Below are 18,965 nucleotides of genomic sequence, written 5' to 3'. Positions count from 1 at the left end.
AATGAGGGGGTTAACGAGGACGAAGACGTCACCACTCGGGGCAGAGCCTCTTAAGATGACAGGAATCACCAAGCGCCGTGCACAAAACATGCTGGGCGCCACGCAGGACAGGTACGGGGTGCTCTGTGTTGCTCTGGGGCGCAGATGAGCCGGCACCACAGGGCAGAGAGGCCGGGCAGGCTTCCGGGGAAGCGAGGCAGCCAGGCTCTGGTGGCAGAGAGAGCAGGAACAGGGGAAGGGATGAGACCAAGGGAGGGGGACGGGATGACGACACATGAGGGACACACAGAAGAATGACCCCGAGAGAGGGTTCTGGAAAACTGCAGCTCAGCACAGGAGCAGCCAGCCGCACAGGCCACTTCTCGGCTCACCAACAGGTAATCAACTAAGTACCTACCAGCAGCCTTCACCAGGAGGGACTGGGGGCGCCAGTGGGGTCCCTCAGTGACAGGGACAGGCACAGGGGGCTCTGAAGGCCTGAAGGGATGTGACCGGCCCCCATGGGGGGACGAGGGGCCGGAGGAGTTGGAGGACTTAAGTCCCTACCTACCAGAATCCCACCACAGTCAGCGGCCCGAGCGACAACGGAGGCGGGCCAAGAACCGGTGGCACCAGGAAGGGGCACAGACACCCAGGAGGCATGGGCATCGGGCCTGGGGTGTGGCCAAGGCAGCAGACCTCCCACTCTGCCGACAAGATGCAGGGCAGTGCCTCCGACACAGGAACCGGTAACGCGGAGGACGGTCAGGGGAGAGGGGCGGTTATTCTAGGCAGGACGTCTCTGAGGTGCCCGTGGGACCCAAGTGGAGACTTCAAAGCCGCAGGAAAATACGGAGATCAAAGCTCAAGGGAAAGGGTCTGGCCGGACACACAGGCTTGGGATCTACCACGCAGAAATAATTATCACAGCCACGGAGCACACGCACGGGGGGCAGAAAAGGCCGTCGGGTACACCTGGCCAACGGCCACGTGTGGGGCAGACCTGGGCAAGTGGGAGAAGGAAGCTGGAGACCGGCACGGAGAGGTGATCGGGGAAGGAGGGGAAAACAGAAGGCGGGCTCGGAGAAAACACTTCAAAGCAGGAGCGATCAGCAATCACGGCGGGAAAAAGATGAGACACAAGGCGGACTGAGAGGGGTCCGCGGATTTACAAGCCGGAGGCAGTGCCAGCCTGGGGAAGAGCAGCGGCAGGAAGGGTGAGGGACGGAGGGGCCAAGGAGAGGACCAGCAGCCCCCTCTGCTTGGAGGGAGGCATGCGGAGGCCGGGGCCCCAGGAGCGGGCTTGACCGACCACGGGAGCGCAGCCGGTGACGGGGGTCCAAGAGCACGGTCTGGAGGCGGAGGCGGCCAGCGGGAGGGAGGAGCCCGCGTCTCTGGCAGAGAGGGCTGGACAGAAGGACGGAAGGCGGGAGGGGTGAAGCAGCCGCTAGGCCTGAGGGCAGTGGCTCCGTGCCGAGGGCGCCCCCAGGACACGGCCTGGCGGGAGGGACAGCGGTCCCCGTGACCCCGGTCTGCAGCAACAGCGACAGTGCGTACACGGGCTGGCGATCCGGGGCTAGGGCCCTGCGGGCACACCGGACAGGAAGGCCGCACGAAGTGCTGCAGGGTCCTGAGAAGCCCGCACCTGCCAGGCAGGACGCAACATGCAGGAGGAAGCAGAAACGGGTGACAGCTGGGGGAGAGCTCCAGGTCTCCAAGGCAGGAAGGCGTGCGCCGGGAGCAGGACCTGCGCCGGCCGGCCCGGCCCCTCAGAACCCCAGGCACACACATGACAGCGCGGCCCCCTGTCCCCCGGGTGAGGGCAGGTGTGTGAGCCGAGGCGCTGAGGGCAGAGCCTGCCGTCAGTGACAGTCACACAGGTGCCAGCTATCACTCTCATCCGTCGCTGTCCACCACACGCCCCACCCTGTCGACTGACGCCGTACCCCTGCACCCCGAGCAGGGCCAGGGGACCCCCCCCCCCAGGTGCCCCACGGAAGCCTAAGGCCTCACCTGGTCCGGCTTGGTCTCAGGAGAGCAAAGCCCGCACAGCCACCAGCGGCCGGCAAGACGGTGGTCCAGTCGCCTGCTGGTGCCCAGCCCCCGCCCAGACCGTCGACCACAACGTCGTGGCCAGAGGCCTTCGAACTGTGGCCACACCCCAGGCCTATGCTGGCAACACCAGACAGAAGAGAGAGAAAAACAGCTCTGCCAGGCAGACTCACTGGCTCCCCTGCCCCACGCCAGGCCAGCACCAGCAACAAAACCGTACCCAACGGTGGGCGGGGGGTGGGGGGGAGTGAGGGGGCGCCCCACAGGCTCTTTTCCCTCCCTCTCTGCTGACGCAGCTCGGGTGCAGGAAGCACACAGACTCTTCCAGCCGGACTGGGAAGGGAGACCCCTGCAGGGGAGACCCCCGGAGAGCAGGAGGGGGTGCTGAATGAAGAACCCTAAACTCCGCGTGTACTATCCTGGATGACGCGAGTGGCCCCGTGTGACACTACCCAGGAACGGCACAGCGCGGACTCTGAGAACTACAGCGGGGCCCCGGTTTCACAGAGGTGCCCTGCGGACAGACCAGAACGGTCCAGAGGCTTTGGGACTAAACCAGCGTGGAGCAAAGGCCCACACGAAGCAGCTCACGAGGACTCACAGTCTCAGCCTAACTGGGCTGACTACCTGTTTAAAAGAAAGAACTCTCTAAATTTTAGCAGACCCCAGGGTCTCACGCGCAAGAATCAGGATGTCCCAGACACGATGCAAACTTACTCGGCGCAGAAGACAGAGGGAACCCACAAGCACCGGAGAAAAGGCAATCAACAGACCCCAACCCCTGATGGCCCAATGTCAGAAGCTTCTGATGAGGATGTGACTGGTCTCTAAAAACGCGCTCTAAGAGGAAAGAGCAAACACTTTTTAAAGGAACAAAAAACTAGCATAAAATGGTGAGAAAGCCCAGGCAAAGAGAAACCCCAGGCCAGAGCAGAAGATGGCAGGAGCCGGGGAAGAGAGGGGGGAGAAGGTCTCACAACCGCCTGTGCCCCCCCATGGGCCCCGCCCCCGCTGGGAGGCGGAGAAGCGGCCACACTGGCCCAGGCGTGCGGCTCACGGGCCCCCCCCACAGGGATGCCGTGCCAGCAAAGCAAGCGGGGAGCCGCCCGATCAACCCTCAGCACCCCCCTGCCCCCCCCCCCACTTCGAGGCCCAGGGGACAGCTCGGGGGACAGCTCTGACCCGGGACGGTGCCTGAGGGAGGGAAGGTGACCAATGGGAAGGACAGGCCACAGACCTGAATGCCAAGGTCCTGGCCAGACCTCGCTCCCTCACACCTCACACTCCCCAGGGAAGTGACACCCTAGGAATCCCCACGCAGCCGCCCACCAGCACGTCCAGCAGCCCGCGTACCAGCCCACCTACCGGCACACCCGCCCGCGCACCCCCCAGCCACCCACCAGTGCGCCCACCGGCTGCCCAGCCGCACGCCCAGCAAGCTGAGCAAACCTACGTCCGGCAAGGGAAGATTCTGTGACCAAACGTGGCCAAATGCGAGGGAGCACCTGTAGGCATCCGGCGTGGAGAGGAGCTCTCCGGTACCAGGGGACAGCATGGTCCAGTCGGCACGCACAGAACGCGCCTCCGCTGGCCGCACTAGCCGACCAGGGGGCAAGGTGGCCGGGCCGTGTGCCAGCAGAGGCCTGCAGCCGAGAGCCCCAGCTCCCACACCACGCTGACAGAGGCTGTGCTCCGTCCGTGGCAGGTGCGACGAGGGGGACCTGCGTTTCTGGCACCTCCCAGGTCAGGGGGACGGGACTTGCAGGGGACCCTGGTCACCCAGCAGGGCAGGCATGCGGCCGGGGACCCCAGAGGCTGCTCCCTTGGAGCCGACGTGACCCAAGTACAGCAGCCCTCGAGAGCACCCCAGTGCGTGTGCTGGAGCACCGGAGCGAGGGGGTCAGGGACGGCCGGTGCCTGGAAGTGCAAGTTTCTCCGGAGTACGGCACCGTCCTGGGCCTCTGGTGACGCCCACCGCCTCCCGGCCACCTCACCCACTCAGCCAAGTGAAAGCAGCAGCCGAGCAAAGCGACAGGACATCCTGAACAAAGCCAGCGGTGACACCGAGGGAGCGACAGAAGCAGGCCCCCAGGCTGTGGAGCTGCCACTGTGAAGCGGGCCACCACTAAGACCCCGCCCGGCGCCACGTGCAGCCACGGGAGGATCCTAAACGTGAAGAGCAGCAGGCGACCAGGGGGCAGACACAAAGGTCCAAGAAGCCACACCTACGGGGTCCCCGGCTCCGTGCCCACTTCCTCTAGGGGCTCTGACCCACAGGGCAGCCGGACGCACGCGCGCGGGCAGTCAAAACGCGGACAGAAACCCGGCCTCTCTGGCCAGAGCACCAGGAAAGGGGCCCCCGCACGCTGGAGAGCGGGAGGAATCTGGGCTTTCCTCCCCTTCCTCTCTTCCAGCCCAGGTTACGGAACTCTGGCAGGGCAGGGCCCTCGGTGGTCTGCAGAGGTGAGGGCACCTGACGTTCTTGTCCCCTGCGCAGGCAGTACCGCTCCGAGCGAAGCCCCGTGTTTCCAGCCGGAGGACAAGGAAGGGGGGGCTCCCTGGAGCAGAAAATGCAGAGGAATCCAAGAAAGGAGAGAGCCGGGAAGGGGACTCCTCCTTCCGCATACGAGCCCACACAACCCTGAGGACCCCCATGGCTACGTGCACGTGGGACAGACCCACAAAACCACACTGACCTTGAAACCATGGCACACGAAATGACAGAGACTTGGGGTCTGAGCTTCAAGGTGCTCACTGCCACCCGGCTACACAAACGGACCACCAAGAAGACATCAGCGTGGACCGGAAAGCAGCCCCACAGCGCAATACCCAAATGTCCAGGACACGACCCATAGTTACTCAACATACAGAAAACCGGAAAATGCAACCGATTCCCAGGGCAAGAGACAATCCACAGATGCCAACCCTGACATGACCCAGATGTCAGAATTATCACAGACCTTAAAGCATCCATTGTAACCAAGATCCCTGAGGTCAATGTAGGAACTCTTGAAAGAAATGAAAACATAGACATTCTCCACAGAGAAAAATTCTTTAAATGATAAAAGAACCAGAATTTAAGAACAATACAGTGTATCGACAAAATGTTCGCCGCACAGGAGAACCAAGAGGGTCAGTGAACCCGAGAGACATTATGGAAATTGCCACCCGGAAGGCAGGGACTGAAGAGAAGGAAGAGTGTCAGGGAGCAGGGGGGACATCAAAAGCCTCGCGGCCGTGCTCCTGCAGGACAGAGACCACTGCCCAAGAGCATCTGAATAGGTAGTGGCCAAAGTCGCCCCATGTTTGGAGAAAGACACCAATCTGCAGGCACAGGGAGCCCAGCAAACCCAAAGAGAACCAAGTGGAAGAAAACCATGCCCAGACGCTTGTAACCAAACTGCTAAAAACCAAGAGGAAGGAACAGGCCCCGGGGACCCACAGCTGGCGTGAGCAGCCACAGACTTTCCCTGACCACGCTTGAAACGAGAACATGAAGAATTCTGACAGAAGGGGAAGGGGAAGGGGAAGGGGAAGGGGAAGGGGAAGGGGAAGGGGAAGGAAAGGAAAGAAAGCACTTGCCACGGGAAGACAGGGGAAGTGAACTGCATTCACACGCTGGGGTGCCGAACAGCAGGCCAGCCAGAGGAGAGAAAGGACAGGAGGGAAGGCGGGTGACAGGTACCACAAGCGTCACACAGTGTGACCGGAGGCCCAGGGAGGCAGGACAGAAAACATGGGACAGAAAACGGTATTACTGCAAGAGATAGGGCGCAAGGAGTTTCCCGTCCCTGCAAACTTCATGAAACCCAGCGGGACAGAAAGGAGATACACACACCAAAGCACGTGCTGCTAACAGCGATGAAGTCGAAAAACAAAGCAAAAACATAAAGCAGCCACGAGGGCCTTGCGGTCAGGACGACGTGGCAGGGACCCCTCTCCACGAAGCACAACTGTAAACCTTGGAAATGACTCAAAAGACAAGCACAGGAGAACCCGAAGGCCGCACAAGGAGGCAGACTGGGCGGGGGGACGCCAGGGCGGGAGGAACAGCACGGCCACGGCCACGGGCGTCTCCCGACCTCCCACCCAGCAGGTGACCTGACCCGGCATTTCCCGGCCCTCGGCCTGGCGACGGAAGGCGAGCCGCGCGGGCTCATCCCCGCCCCAGACACCAGGCCGGCCTGGCAGAAGCCGGGGCACGAGCTGGCGGTCTGCAACACCTGCCCCAACAAAGCCCCCCGAGTGCTCTCCCTCCCCACTGGACTCGAGACACAGCATTCCCCCAACACCGTGCGCGAGGGGACCCCACCACGACAAGCACCCGGCCCGGACCGGGAGACGCCCTCTGTCCTCCAGGGGCACCCGGCAGTCCGGCACCAGAAAGCTCCTTCCACCTCCAAAAAGCAGCACCGGCAGGGCCACGGGAGCCCCATGCCAGCCACGCCGGCAAAGGCACGCTGTGAACGTCAGACTGGCGGGACCGTGTGCTGCCCCAGACCGGAAGCCGCTGCCGCCGCTGCTGCCGCTGGGGACACTTTCAACAGGACCCGGGGTCTCCGACAGAAGAGGCAGAGTGACCGGGGAGCAGCCGGAGGTCACCCGGCACACCCAGGACCAAGAAAATCATGACTTTAAGGAGAAAAGACGATCCATGGACACCAGCACCAAAACGAGTCAGATGCTGGAATTCTCCGACACAGAGTTTAAAGCCACTGTCGTAAAAGTGATTCCTCGAGCAATTACAAATTCTCTGGAAGCAAACGAAAACCAGAAAATCTCAGCAAAGGAAAAGAAGTTCTAAAAAGAACTGAAATGTAAAACTGACAAACAGAGCAACAACTCAAACTCACTGGATGGGCTTGAGAGGAAAGTGGAGGGGACAGGACAGGATCGGTGAACTCGTGGACGGATCAACACGAGGTGCCCAATCCCAACGACAGATAGAAACCACGCTGAAAGAACCCGAACATGGCCTCAGGGACCCACAGGAGGGGAACACGAGACCCAACAGCTGGATCACTGGAGTCCCAGAGAAGAGGGCAGAGAGCGGGGCCGAGAGGGCACTGAAAGGACAAAGGCCGAGAGCCTCCCAAACGGGGCAAAAGACACAACCCCACAGGTTTCAAGGAACTGAGCAAACCCTAATAACATGAACCCAAAGAAATGCACAGCAAGACACATTATCCCCAACTTGACGAAGAGCATTATCGTGAAGCAGCTGGAGGGAAACACCGCACCCCAAACGGGGGCCACAGGCTTGGGGGACGGCAGGTCTCTCGGAATCACGGGGCCAGAGGGAGGGCGCGTCACTTTCCAGCGCTGCCCGAAAGGAGCTGTCAGCCAGATGCCACAGCTGGGGAGACTTTCCTTAAGGCAGCGAGGAGACCAACAGACCTTCTTAGACAAAGGAAAACTTTAAAAAACTCATCTCTAGCAAACCTTAAAGAGCGGCGGAAGGAGATTCCCCAAATAGAAACAAATGGAAGGAAGGGGTCCTGAGAACCAGGGAGCAGGACTGACAGGTACAGATCATTTGGGCAAATGCAATGGTGAGTTTCCTATATTCCATCTGGTGACAAAACTCCCACGCCTGCACACCCTCACAACAATGGCATTCAAAGGTGGGGAGGGCAAAGACGGAAGAAGAGCTTTCTACACCGCACTTGAAGGGGCAAAGCGGCACTGGAGAGCTGCTGGAAGTCATGCATAAATACGGTCACACCCAGAGCGACCACTAGGAAACTACAGACACACCCCAAAACAACATGGATAAATCACAACGGGATCTTAAAAAATGGTCAAGTAATCCACAGGAGGGAGGGAGGGAGGGAAGGAAGACAGGAACAAGAAATACAGGAAAGACTAAAACATCAGATGTAAGCCTTAACGATCGACAATCACATTAAATATAAATACCCTAAATACAGCGAGTAAAAGACAAAGATTGGCAGAATGGCTTAAAAAAAAAATACAGAAAAAAGGCAGGGGCACCTGGGAGCTCAGCTGGTTGAGCTTCCAACTTGTGATTTCAGTTCAGGTCATGATCTCACGGTTCAGCTGGGCAGTCGGAGCCCTGTGCCAGGCTCCGCACGGACCGTGAGGAGGCTGCCTGGGATTCTCTCCCTCTCTCTCTGCCCCTCCCCTTCTCACATTCTCTCTCTCTCTCAAAACAAACAAAATATACATACATACATACATGTAAACAACACAGCTATATGCCGTTTACAAGAAACTCGCCTCAGACTCAATGACTTCAATATGCTGAAAACAAAGGGATAAAAAAAAAAGGCTATACCAGGAAAACACTGTCAACGAACAGAAAGCAAGAAGAGCTGGGGCGCCTGGGTGGCTCAGTTGGTTGGGCGACTAACTTCAGCTCAGGTCACGATCTCGCGGTCTGTGGGGTCGAGCCCCACGTCAGACTCTGTGGTGACAGCTCAGAGCCTGGAGCCTGCTTTGGATTCTGCGTGTGTCTCTCTCTCTTCTTTTCCTCCCCCCGCCTTGTGTTCTATCGAAAGTAAATAAACATTAAAAAAAAGTTTTTTAAAAAGGCAGGAAAAATTGTATGAATGTACGATAAAGTAGAAAGAAACTTACTGAAGAGAAAGAAAGGTACCTAAGGGTAAAAAGGGTCAACCCAGCAGGAAGACCTTATACTCCTAAATGCATATGCACCAAAGTACAGAGACACAGACGTGAGGGAAAAAACAGAGCTGAAAAGAGAAATACACAGTGTGCAGTATGGCTGGGGCTTCAACAGCCGTCAGCAACTGACAGAACCGTTAGACAAAAATGAACAAGGAGAGAGATCTGAACAGTACAACCAACCAAAAGGCCCTCACTGGTATGTGTGGAAGGCCCCACCGACAGTACCAGAAAACACATCTCTTCCAACGCCCGTGGAACATCCACCCAAAAAGACCCTACCCTGGGCAAGAACACAAGCTTGAACAAGTTTAAAAGAACAGAAACCCTACAGAGTGTCACCTCACCACGACGGAACCACGCTAGAAATAGTAACAGAAAAGCAAAACGAGAAAATCTCAACACGTGGAAATTACGCCTACAAAAAATTCACGGGTCAAGGAGAAGTAGCAAAGGAAATCAAGGACACAGAACTGAATGAAAATGAAAACACAACACACCAAACCTTCGTGGGATGCGGCTAAGGCAGCACCAAGGAGAAAATTTGCAGCACTACACGCTTACCCTAGAGAAGAAAAAAGGCATCAATGATCTAAGTCCATACCGCAGGAAACTAGAAAAGGAAGAGCAAAACAAACCCAAGGCAAGCAGAAGGGAAAGCAGAAGGGAGGGAGGCAGGCGTGGCTACAACAGGGCAACAAAACTGAAGAGATCTTTGTGGGAATGGAATGTTCTACATCCCGATCATACAACGTCACTCTCCTGGTTGTAATATTCAATTACAGTTTTGCAAGAAGTTACCGCCGGCGAAACTTTCTTACAAATGCACGTTAACACAATTGCCTCGAATAAAAGTGTAGTTTTTTTAAGACTCTGGCCAGAGACACGAAAACGCTCAACTGAAAAAAGATACTCAAACGGCCAATGACCGTATAAAAAAATGTTCGTCATCATTAGTCATCAGGGAAATGCACATCCAAACCACAGCGAGACATCACAACCCGTTCGCTCAAAAGGCTAAAATTAAAAAGACTGACAATGCCATGTGCTGGCAAGGATGCAGGTCGTCTGGACTCACACTCGGGCTTCGCTGGCGCAAACAGGAACGGATACACCGACCTCGGAAACCAGCAGGGCGGTCACACACACGCACGTGAGCCAGCGGCTCCATGGTTTTGCCCCGAGACAACCGAAACGTATGCTCCCACGGACCTGTCGCGAGCGCTCGCGGAGGCCCCGTTCGTGGCAGACAGGCTGGAAGCGATCCGAGGGCCCCCTCCACGAGCGGGGGAGGGAGCAGAGTGCGGGCAGCCAAACGACGACACCGCTGCTCCCAGCACTCGGCGAAAAGGCGGCTCACACGGCTGAAGCTCCAAAACACGAGGCGGAGTGAAGGAAGCCGACGGAGAGAACAGAGAGCAGCCGATGTCCGGTGGGTGGTGAAGGCAGCTCTAGGAAACCCCTGGGATCCACAGCAACCGCAGACCAGCGAGGCTCCGGGTGGCGACCGGCTGGAGGGTTCAAGCACACCCTGGAGACATGAAAACCGTCAACCTTGACCGTGATCCTGTTCACAGGGGTGCGGAAGTCAGACTACACTCAAAATGTGCGCAGCCGGCTGTATGTCAAGTGCACCTCACCGAAGCTGGTGTTCTCAGAGCTCCAAACTGAAATTCTCACCGCATTCCAACCAAACGACAGGCATTTACCTCCCCTGCAGGGACTTCTCCGAAAGGCCCGGGTCTCAAACACCTCACTTTCCGGAAGAGAACACTCCAGACTCCCTCAGGGGAGTTTCCCCCTCCCCTCCCCTGTCCTGCCGCGGCACCTGCTCCTCTCCCAGGTGCCCATCTCCTTGGCTATGCAGCACAGGTGGCTGTGTGCATGGCCGTGGCCAGCACCACCCGAGCCCCGAGAGGCCATCGAGGACCCCAGGGTTCACAGCACAGCACTCGCAGGACGGACGTCGGGTTAATTCCACGTGAGTCTCTAGTGACTACAGGACAGAGGGCGAGGGGCACGTAAGTGACCTGGGCAGCGTAAACAACAGAAAGGGCCAGGCCACAGGGAGGAAAGGAGCCAGAAGGAGCAGCTCGGAGGTGACCCTTCTGCGTGTGACGACGAAGCCGTGAAAGCAGAAAAGCTCCGTGGACGAAGGACTGACTACTCCTGCCTCCTTCCCCTGTGTCAGCCAAGCGGTCTCGGGAGCTCTGCTCCCCTCACACCTGTCGGCGCATCCCCGCTCTCCTTTCCCCTGCAGACAAGACACACAAGGCCTGGGCACCTCGGAGACGCAGCCCCCAGGGTGTCGGCAGCGGAGACGAGGCCTCTGGGAGGTGAGGGCGCTGTGAAGGCGGAACCCTCCCAAGCAGGGTAGGTGGCCTTATCAGGAGGCTCCAGAGAGCTCGGTGAGGACACAGCGAGAAGACAGCCCTCTACACACCGGGAGGCGGCCTCACTGGACACCAGCCCCGCGGGCAGCAGGATCCGGGACTTGCACCTCCAGGGCCGGGAGAGACCCACGCGAAGCAAGCCCTCCAGCGCACGCGACTGTCCGGAACGCACCTCGCAGCGACTCCTCCACCTGATGACAGTCCCCACCCACACCCACCCGCTGAGGAACCCCTCCAGGCTCCGTCTCTCATCGCCCCACGCCCCTACACAGAAACCCTCCCAGGCACACGTCACAAAGAAATCCCCAGCAGGCCCGGAACGCCACCGCCACGCTGCCCAGACGGTCCTCTAAACTAATCACTACTATCTCGTCCGCAAATCCTATCGGGACGTTACTCACTCCGCCGAGCATTTCTTGGCCCGCACAGAACCCAGCCAGCCAGCCACCCCTGCACTCCTGGAGCGGTCCCACACCTCACCCACCCTTCAGAGCCTCTGGCCCCACGCCGCCCCCCCACCGCCGCCCGCAGCCCCGGCGCCCGGTCCCCATCCACCCGCCTGCTACTCCACAGCCGGCCTGCAGACGGCTGTCGTGGTGACACCACGCGGCTTGAGTTCGCTTCCGCTCACGTAGCTCAACCGCGCCCGTGGCTTCGAGCGAGCGAGGGGACGGCACCACAGCGCCAAGCCCTGCACGTCACGCAGCGCGCCAATGACACGCGGGACAGCTACGTGGCTGTCACCGGCTCAGCGAACGTCACGTTGGCTCCATCCTGGTCACATTCAGATGAAAAATGAAAGCCGTCTGACTTTTTCAAAAGGCAGTTCAGCTAGAAAGTGAAAAAGAACGCTGGTACCCGCAACAGCACTACGGCCACAGAAAACTCAACAGCAAGAGAAATCTATGAGCCGGTAGGAGGCTAAGTGAGATAAAAAACATACACATTCCAGGATTCTTGGAAGAACATGAGCGCAAGTTTAACATGCGGCAACACAACAGTGGCCAACCACCTCGAGGGTCGCTCAAATTTAAAAGATGAGGGCAGTGCGAACTTCAAGATGGGGGTCAGTTCTCTGATTAACATTCAGACAGTGGCGCCGGGACAGGAGAGAAGGCACGTGCACACGGACGCAGCTTGACAAATAGAAACTCATCCGTGCTCCGGCCACCACGGCAGAATACAGACCGCATCCCTCTACTTCAGCTGGTCTGTGTGTGACGAGTAGCCGAGTGCTGCAGACATGGCATTAAACCGGACAACGGTGACCCCTGAGCTCACACACACCAGGCAGTTCTCGGCGCCCCCAAGCAGAGGGAAAGTCACACCAGAAGGCCAAGCGGCGGCCCCCTCGGTATCTAGTCGACCCAGCAGGTGCACCTAGGACGCATCACCTCCGTCTCAGAAGCACCCAACCCCTCGCCAAGAACAAAAGACTATTAAAAACTACACTCTAAACTCGTAACGCAGTAATCCGGGTGAATCACCAAGTGAAAAACGACCATCTGCTCACGGATGAGGGCCTCCGCACCAAGACTGACACGGCCCAGGCTCTCCCGTTGGCCCAGGGACAAGACCGGCAGCCGCACTCCATTTCTGGTTGTGGGGCCTGGAGAGGGGTCCCGCGCACACGACTCATCTTAACCGAAGGTCACTGCCACAAAGCCAGGTGGTGAGCCGGGAGGTGACAACAAAGAGACATTGCTCCCAGTATCAACAAGGCTCTCCTCGCGGCCCGGGCGGGGAGGCCACGGCGGCTGCACTGCTGACGGCCCTCACGGCTGTGCCGGCCAGAGCGTCCCATGTGACCACCCATCGCACGACATGCACTCGGGTCAGTTGTGTGATTACTCCCACGCAAGAGTGAGGGGAAAAGAGTGTCAACTCCCCGCCAACAGTGGGCTCTAGAGGGCCCGTAGCCTGTCTCCACCCCAGTGTGCTGCCCATAAAAAAGAAGGCTGACCGTGGCGGCCCCTACGGCCCTGCCCGGTTCAGGTGGTGGAGTGGGGAGCTGTGGTTGGCCTCGGCTCAGCTTCCAGGGCTCCTCGAGGGTAAGTCACCACCACTCGGCTACGTAGCAACAGGTCCACCAACAGCAGAATGCCGTCTAGCACTTTCCCTGCTGGTTTTTCCCTCTGGAGGTAACCGAAACTACCACCCTCCCCTTACCCCCGAAACCAAGGCCTAGATGCCCCTAGGTTTCTAGGGTCGTAGGCTAAAATCAACAGGCAGGAGCGCAGCAGGCCCCCCCACTCTGTAGGAGAGGAAGTGCCGTGAGCCACTCCTTCAAACTGCTAGCGTGTTACAGCTCTCACCCAGAAAGACAGCGCAAAACATTCCAGCTGCACAGGTTGTACACTTGTTTTTTCTTTAAAGTAAAGTCTAGGCCCAGGGTGGGTCTTGAACTCATGACCCTGCCAGGCACCCCAGATTCTACTCTTTCTTGCAGACACTTTTATTTGTTTTCTTTATTAACATTTATTTATTTTTGAGAGACACAGCATGAGCAAGGGACGGGCAGAGAGAGAGGGAGACACAGAATCCAAAGCAGGCTCCAGGTTGAACTGTCAGCACGGAGCCTGATGTGGGGCTCCAACTCACGAACCATGAGATCATGACCTGAGCCGAAGTCAGACGCTTAACTGACTGGGCCCCCCAGGCACCCCTCTTGCAGACACTTTTAAATGAATAACTCCCAACACATCCAATATATTATTTCTTAAAAAGAAGAAATAATTAAGCGTCGTCAGTGAAACAACCGTTGCCCCAAAAACGGAGGAGCAAAATCTAAAATTAAAAGTACAAGGTGGCCCACGGTCCTGGTGGCAGCAAACAGAGACGGAAGCCGGAGGAAACCTTCCCGGACTGAAACGTGCCACCACAGGCCTGGCCAAGGTGACTCTCCTGAGCCTCCCCACTTACTACAAATGGCAGGCACTGGCCCAGAGGATACCCCAGGAGACACCGAGAGTCCCAAAAGGCCAACACAAAACAGGAAGGGCGCCCCCGTGCACCTCACCTAGCCAGCCTGCTCGCTTTCAATCCCCACACAAAGGGAAAGCGCCGGTCAGTTTCATTTAGGTGCTTAACGACAACTACACAAGTGAAATACTGAAGCCATTTTCATCGTCATACCCACCCCCAACGCTGATTCACCATTAAAGCTGCTGATTGAAAGAACCATGTCTAATTAGCTGGAAACTAAACTGGAGACACACAGGGAAACGTCCAAAAGAAGAAACAAAGAATAGGCCCCTGGATTAGGAAAGGAACTTTGCGGGGGGGGTGGGGGGGGGGCCTATACCGTCCTATCAAAATCCCCCCCTCCACCTTTCTGCTGTCCTCAAAGACCAGACTGTGTGCCGGTAACACCGAATCTTCCACCCAGGCTGTAACCTCCACACCAATGACATACATGAAATCGCTTCAGCTCAGCCAAGGTGAGTCTTCTCGATCATGCGAATTAGGATCTCCCAGATTTGTAAATTTAAAGAGACTCTCAACTAGAAAAAAAACTGCACCTGCTCCCCTTCTGAATCGACGTACAGAATGGAAAAACTTTCTCCTTTAGGGAAACTGAATGGAAACCAGACCTCCCAAAGTCAGAGTTCGATGAGCACACTGCTGCCCCAGGATGGTGACCGATGGGCAACGTACAACAGTCCTAGATGCTCAGACAGCACCTACTCTCCTTCCCCGCACTCACGTTCTATAAATACCCACCTTTAACGATTTCAAAACCGTAAGGCCCATTTTAACACGAGTTTTTGAGTTAATTACCTGATGAGTCGACAAGTATTAAGGCGAGATCTGGTACTGGAAGTAACACTAGACCAACCCTGAGAGGCGCACATTCATTGCCAGATCGCTGACCAATCCCACGTGGAGTGCCGAAGTGAAACGCAACAAAAACCCGGAAAGCCAACGGAGAGCGCTTCGTAAAGGCATTCGTGTCCGTGCAGCATTCATCACCGGAAACTTGTCGTAACCATTCGTAAAATCTCAGAAATACATACGGGAGCAACACCTCGCACATGTGCCCCAGGAGCTGCGCCCAAGAATGCACCGTGTGCCCGAGAGCAAAGGACCGGACAGGCCAGCGCCTGTGGACAGTGAACGGGCCTCCAGTGAAATACTACGCAGGGGGGAAAGCAAGAACCCTGCACGAAGCTGGGAAGAGCCTCCGAACATCGCAGGTAAGAAGGCAGTGTCAGAAGGTGAAAGAACCTGTAGGACTCCACGATGTAGCTGAGGGACAGAGGCGGAGGTGGTGAACCGTAACCAACCGCCAACACGAAACAGAGGACACTAAGGACTACGCCACCTGCTTGTCCTTAACCTGACTACCCCATACCAAGGGGCCACGCCAGCGTTCCTCTTCGCCTCTTACTGTAGAGTTTCCTATGTAACTTGTACCAATTCCACGCCTCCCCCAAAAGCACCGAAATTCGCGGATGTGGCAGCGGACCGGACCACACAACACACAAACCGAGCAGTCTTCAACGGAGCCATAAACAAAAATGGTCAACCGCAAACTCTAGGAAAGCACTCTCCTTACGCGCCATGAACCAACTTCAAACGGGGCGACGCATGGAATGGCTGGGACTTGCAGGGTGCCTCCCTACGGCCCCGGCCACGCCACCTGGTGAGACCCTGGCACAGGGCACCCCTGCTCCACAAGTGTTCACACCGGGTCCACCAAACTCCTCCCCAAAGGGCCCTCTCCAGATCAGGGTCACTCTGGAAACAGGCACGTTTGCACCAGAGTAAAGGCCATCTTTGAACAGGCTTCAAATTAAAAGGCAGAAGATTACACAGTATCAGCCCCCAAGTTTGTGCCCAAAACAAAGCACCAGATATTAATAAAGCCACTACGAGAATCACTTGGTCTGTAAAATTCCAGGGGCTGGAAATAGGAAAGTCTTAATCCACTAAGCATATTAGGGCCTAACGAACTGGATTCAGTACCAAGGTTACCTAGTTCTTCAGAACGGGAATTAACCCAAGGAACGATGCTCATTAAGCACAATCCGTTCAAAGACCGATTTCTCGTTAGGAAACTCCGCGTCGGATGCTCGGCGCGCATCCAGAGCGGCTGGGCGTCCAGGGTTTACCCCTGCACTCCAGCCCCACCAGGAGTCTAACTCCACGCCCGGCCCCGCACCCACCCCCGGGCAGCTAGGGGAGCGCGCCCACTCCTCGCGGCACCTGCCGATGGACCCCCGCAGACGCCCCCGCACCGCGCGCCGCCGCAGCCCGCTCCGGAGGCGACCGGCACAGCGCCGCGGCCCGGGACCCTGAGCACAAAGGCGGCCCCTGCCCCCAGCCCCCGGTGCGCCCAACCCCGCGGCTCGGGCGCCGGGCTCCGACCCCGCCCTCGGCCCCGCCCCGGCCCCCGACCCCGACCCGACCCCGCGGTCCGACCCTCCCCGGGTCCCCGCCCCACCCCCGCCCCGGCCCACCTATGCCGTAGGCCTTGGCGCAGATCCACTGCAGGTTGGCGGCGATCTTGGCGCGGGCCGAGTCGTAGCGGTCCAGGGGCACGATGTCCACGGCACCGTCGGGCGCGGCCTCCATCCTCCTCCAGCCCTCCCCGGCCGGGCAGCCGCCCGCGTCCACCATCTGCACACAAAAAGGCCGCTGCAGCGCGGGCGGCGCCCGGCCTCCGCCGCAACAAAGGCGCCGCGCCCCTCACTGCGCCGGGACCCGCGAGGGGGCCGGGCCCGCGAGCACCGCGGCCCCCGGGAGGCCGCCCCCGCCCCGGCCTCACCTCACAGCCGCCGCCGCCGCCGCCACCGCGGGTGCTGCTGCTGCATGCTGCGGGGCTGCGCCGGGAGGCCAGGGGGCCCGGAGGCCGGGAGGCCCGGAGGCCGGGGAGGCGGCGAGGTGAGGGGCGCGGGCCGGCCGCGGGCCGGGGCGGGGGGCGCGTGCGCGGGCCGGGGGCAGGGGCGGCGGCGGCGGCGGCGGCGGCGGCGGCGGCCGCTGAGGGGGCGGCCAACCGGCGGGAGCGCGCGCAACGCCGAGGCCCTGCGCACGCGCGGTGGGTGCCGCCCTCCGCCCCGCCCCCGGCCCGTGCTAGCCCCTCCCCTTACCGCACGCGCAGTGGGTCAACCTGCGGCCCCGCCTCCGGCCCGCGCGCGTCCCGCTCATTGCCGCACGCGCAGTGGGAGCGGCCCGCCCCCGGCCCCGCGCTCGCCCCGCCCACCGCCGCACGCGCATAGGGCCAGACTGCGGCCCCGCCCCTCGCGCCGGGCGCCGGGCGCGGGTCGTGCGGAGCGGGCGGGCGCTGGTGGGCAGGCCCGGACGGGTTCCGCAGCATCCCTTTGTCTGGGCCGCGCCTCCTCCGTCCCGGCACCCGGCCGTCCGCACCGGAGGTTCCAGCCGCCGTCCGGCGGGCCGACTGCCACCCCGGGAAGGCGACCCCTCGGCCCCTGCACAACCCCGGCGTCTCCCCCTCCCGGAGAGAGGCACTGCTGACGGGGCCGCCCTGCCCACCATCGCGGGGACCCCGAGCCTGCAGCGGGGGGAGGGGGATCTGGTGGGCACCGACCCCGCCCGCGCCTCTGCCGCCCCCTCCCCCCGAGACCTCCAGGCCCAGAGACCCAGGACCCGTGGAGAGCAGGGGCGAGGGCTTCCTGGGTGGGGATCCCGGGGCGGGGAACCGCCGCCCTGAGCCCGAACGTGGAGCCCGCGGTCGTTGCACAAGCACCCAGCGGAGAGCCCCGGTGGAGGTCGCGCCGGGGGCAGGGGCGGCCAAGGACAGACGCGCGGGGGTGGGGGGTGAGGGTAGGCGGGGGCCGGGCAGTCCCGGCACGTGGGCGACAGGGACGCCTACTAGTCCAAAGCCAGAGTAGGAGAGGGGCCGGGGACGGGGGGGGGGGGGGGGGGGGGTGCTGGCCGGTCAGAATTGGGAGCTCCAACCCCTTCCCCCGGATGGGCAGCCAAAGAGTGACTGTGAACACAGTGGGGAAAGCGTGTGAAAGACCCCGTCGAGGTCAAGGAAGAGGGGGTGGGCAGGGCACGGAATTCAGCAGGGGCACCGCCCCCTGATGTGGACCCTGGAGCGGGAGAGAAGGAATGGGGGTCAAGGGTGACTGTTAGGGTCTCGGTATTGATCCTGTATCCTGCAACCTTGATGGACGTGTTATCAATTCCGACAGTTTTTCAGCCTATCCCTAAACCTGATTCCTACACACAAGATGATGACCTCGGTGATCGAAAATAGTCGTACCTCTTACCTTTCAATCCCCGCGTCGTGTATTTCTTCCTCTTACCTAACGGCCTGGCCACAGCCTCCAGTAGAGTCACATCCTAGTCTTGTTTCTGGGCTTAGACGAAAAGCATCCGGTCAGCCACTGCCGAGTGCCCTGTCAAATGTGGCTTTTCTGCATTAATCAGATTGGGGAGTTTCCCCTCTATTCCTGTTTTGTTGAGTGTTTTATCATGAAAGGGTGTTAGGTTTTGTCCGGTGCTTTTTTGTGATTATTGGGATGATCCCGTGAGGCCTTTTTATTCATCCCATTGATGTGGTATATTTCATTGATTTGATTTTCGGATACTCAACCAGCCTCACAATTCCTGAGACAAATCCCACCTTGCCGTAGTATATAATTTTTTTTTCAAGTGTGGCAAATCAGTTTGGGGTTTGGGTTTTTTTGTTGTTGTCGTCGTTGTTGTTTGTAACTTTGCTGAGATATAGTTGACATACAACACTGTAAGTTTAAGCTGTACCACGTGACAATTTTTTGGTACATGTGTATACACAGCACACGTAGTACTTATATGTAGGTACCTATTGTGAAATGATTACCACGGTCAGGTTAGTTAACATCCATACCCCACCTGGTTGCCGTGTGTGTGTGTGTGTGTGTGTGTGTGTGTGTGTGTTGAGAA

General features: G+C 58.9%; 1 protein-coding gene across 2 annotated transcripts in view; it reads right to left on the bottom strand.

Annotated features, from left to right (window-relative positions):
- The window catches only part of CAMSAP1 (calmodulin regulated spectrin associated protein 1), a 59,022-nt gene extending 42,024 nt beyond the window's left edge, over nucleotides 1-16,998 (bottom strand). For both annotated transcript variants that reach the window (XM_027051829.2, XM_027051830.2), the window contains exons 1-2: nucleotides 16,843-16,998; nucleotides 16,535-16,694 (exon numbers count right to left, since the gene is read on the bottom strand). In XM_027051829.2, the coding sequence (XP_026907630.1) occupies nucleotides 16,535-16,694 (160 nt within the window). In that variant the 5' untranslated portion in view covers nucleotides 16,843-16,998. The remainder of the gene's footprint in view (nucleotides 1-16,534; nucleotides 16,695-16,842) is intronic.
- Between the last annotated feature and the right edge of the window lie 1,967 nt (nucleotides 16,999-18,965).

The sequence above is a fragment of the Acinonyx jubatus genome, chromosome D4 (assembly GCF_027475565.1).
Source record: "Acinonyx jubatus isolate Ajub_Pintada_27869175 chromosome D4, VMU_Ajub_asm_v1.0, whole genome shotgun sequence".
Taxonomy (NCBI): Eukaryota; Metazoa; Chordata; class Mammalia; order Carnivora; family Felidae; genus Acinonyx; species Acinonyx jubatus.
The sequence above is the reverse complement of the archived record's forward strand: the minus strand, read 5'-3'. Positions and strand labels throughout refer to the sequence as shown.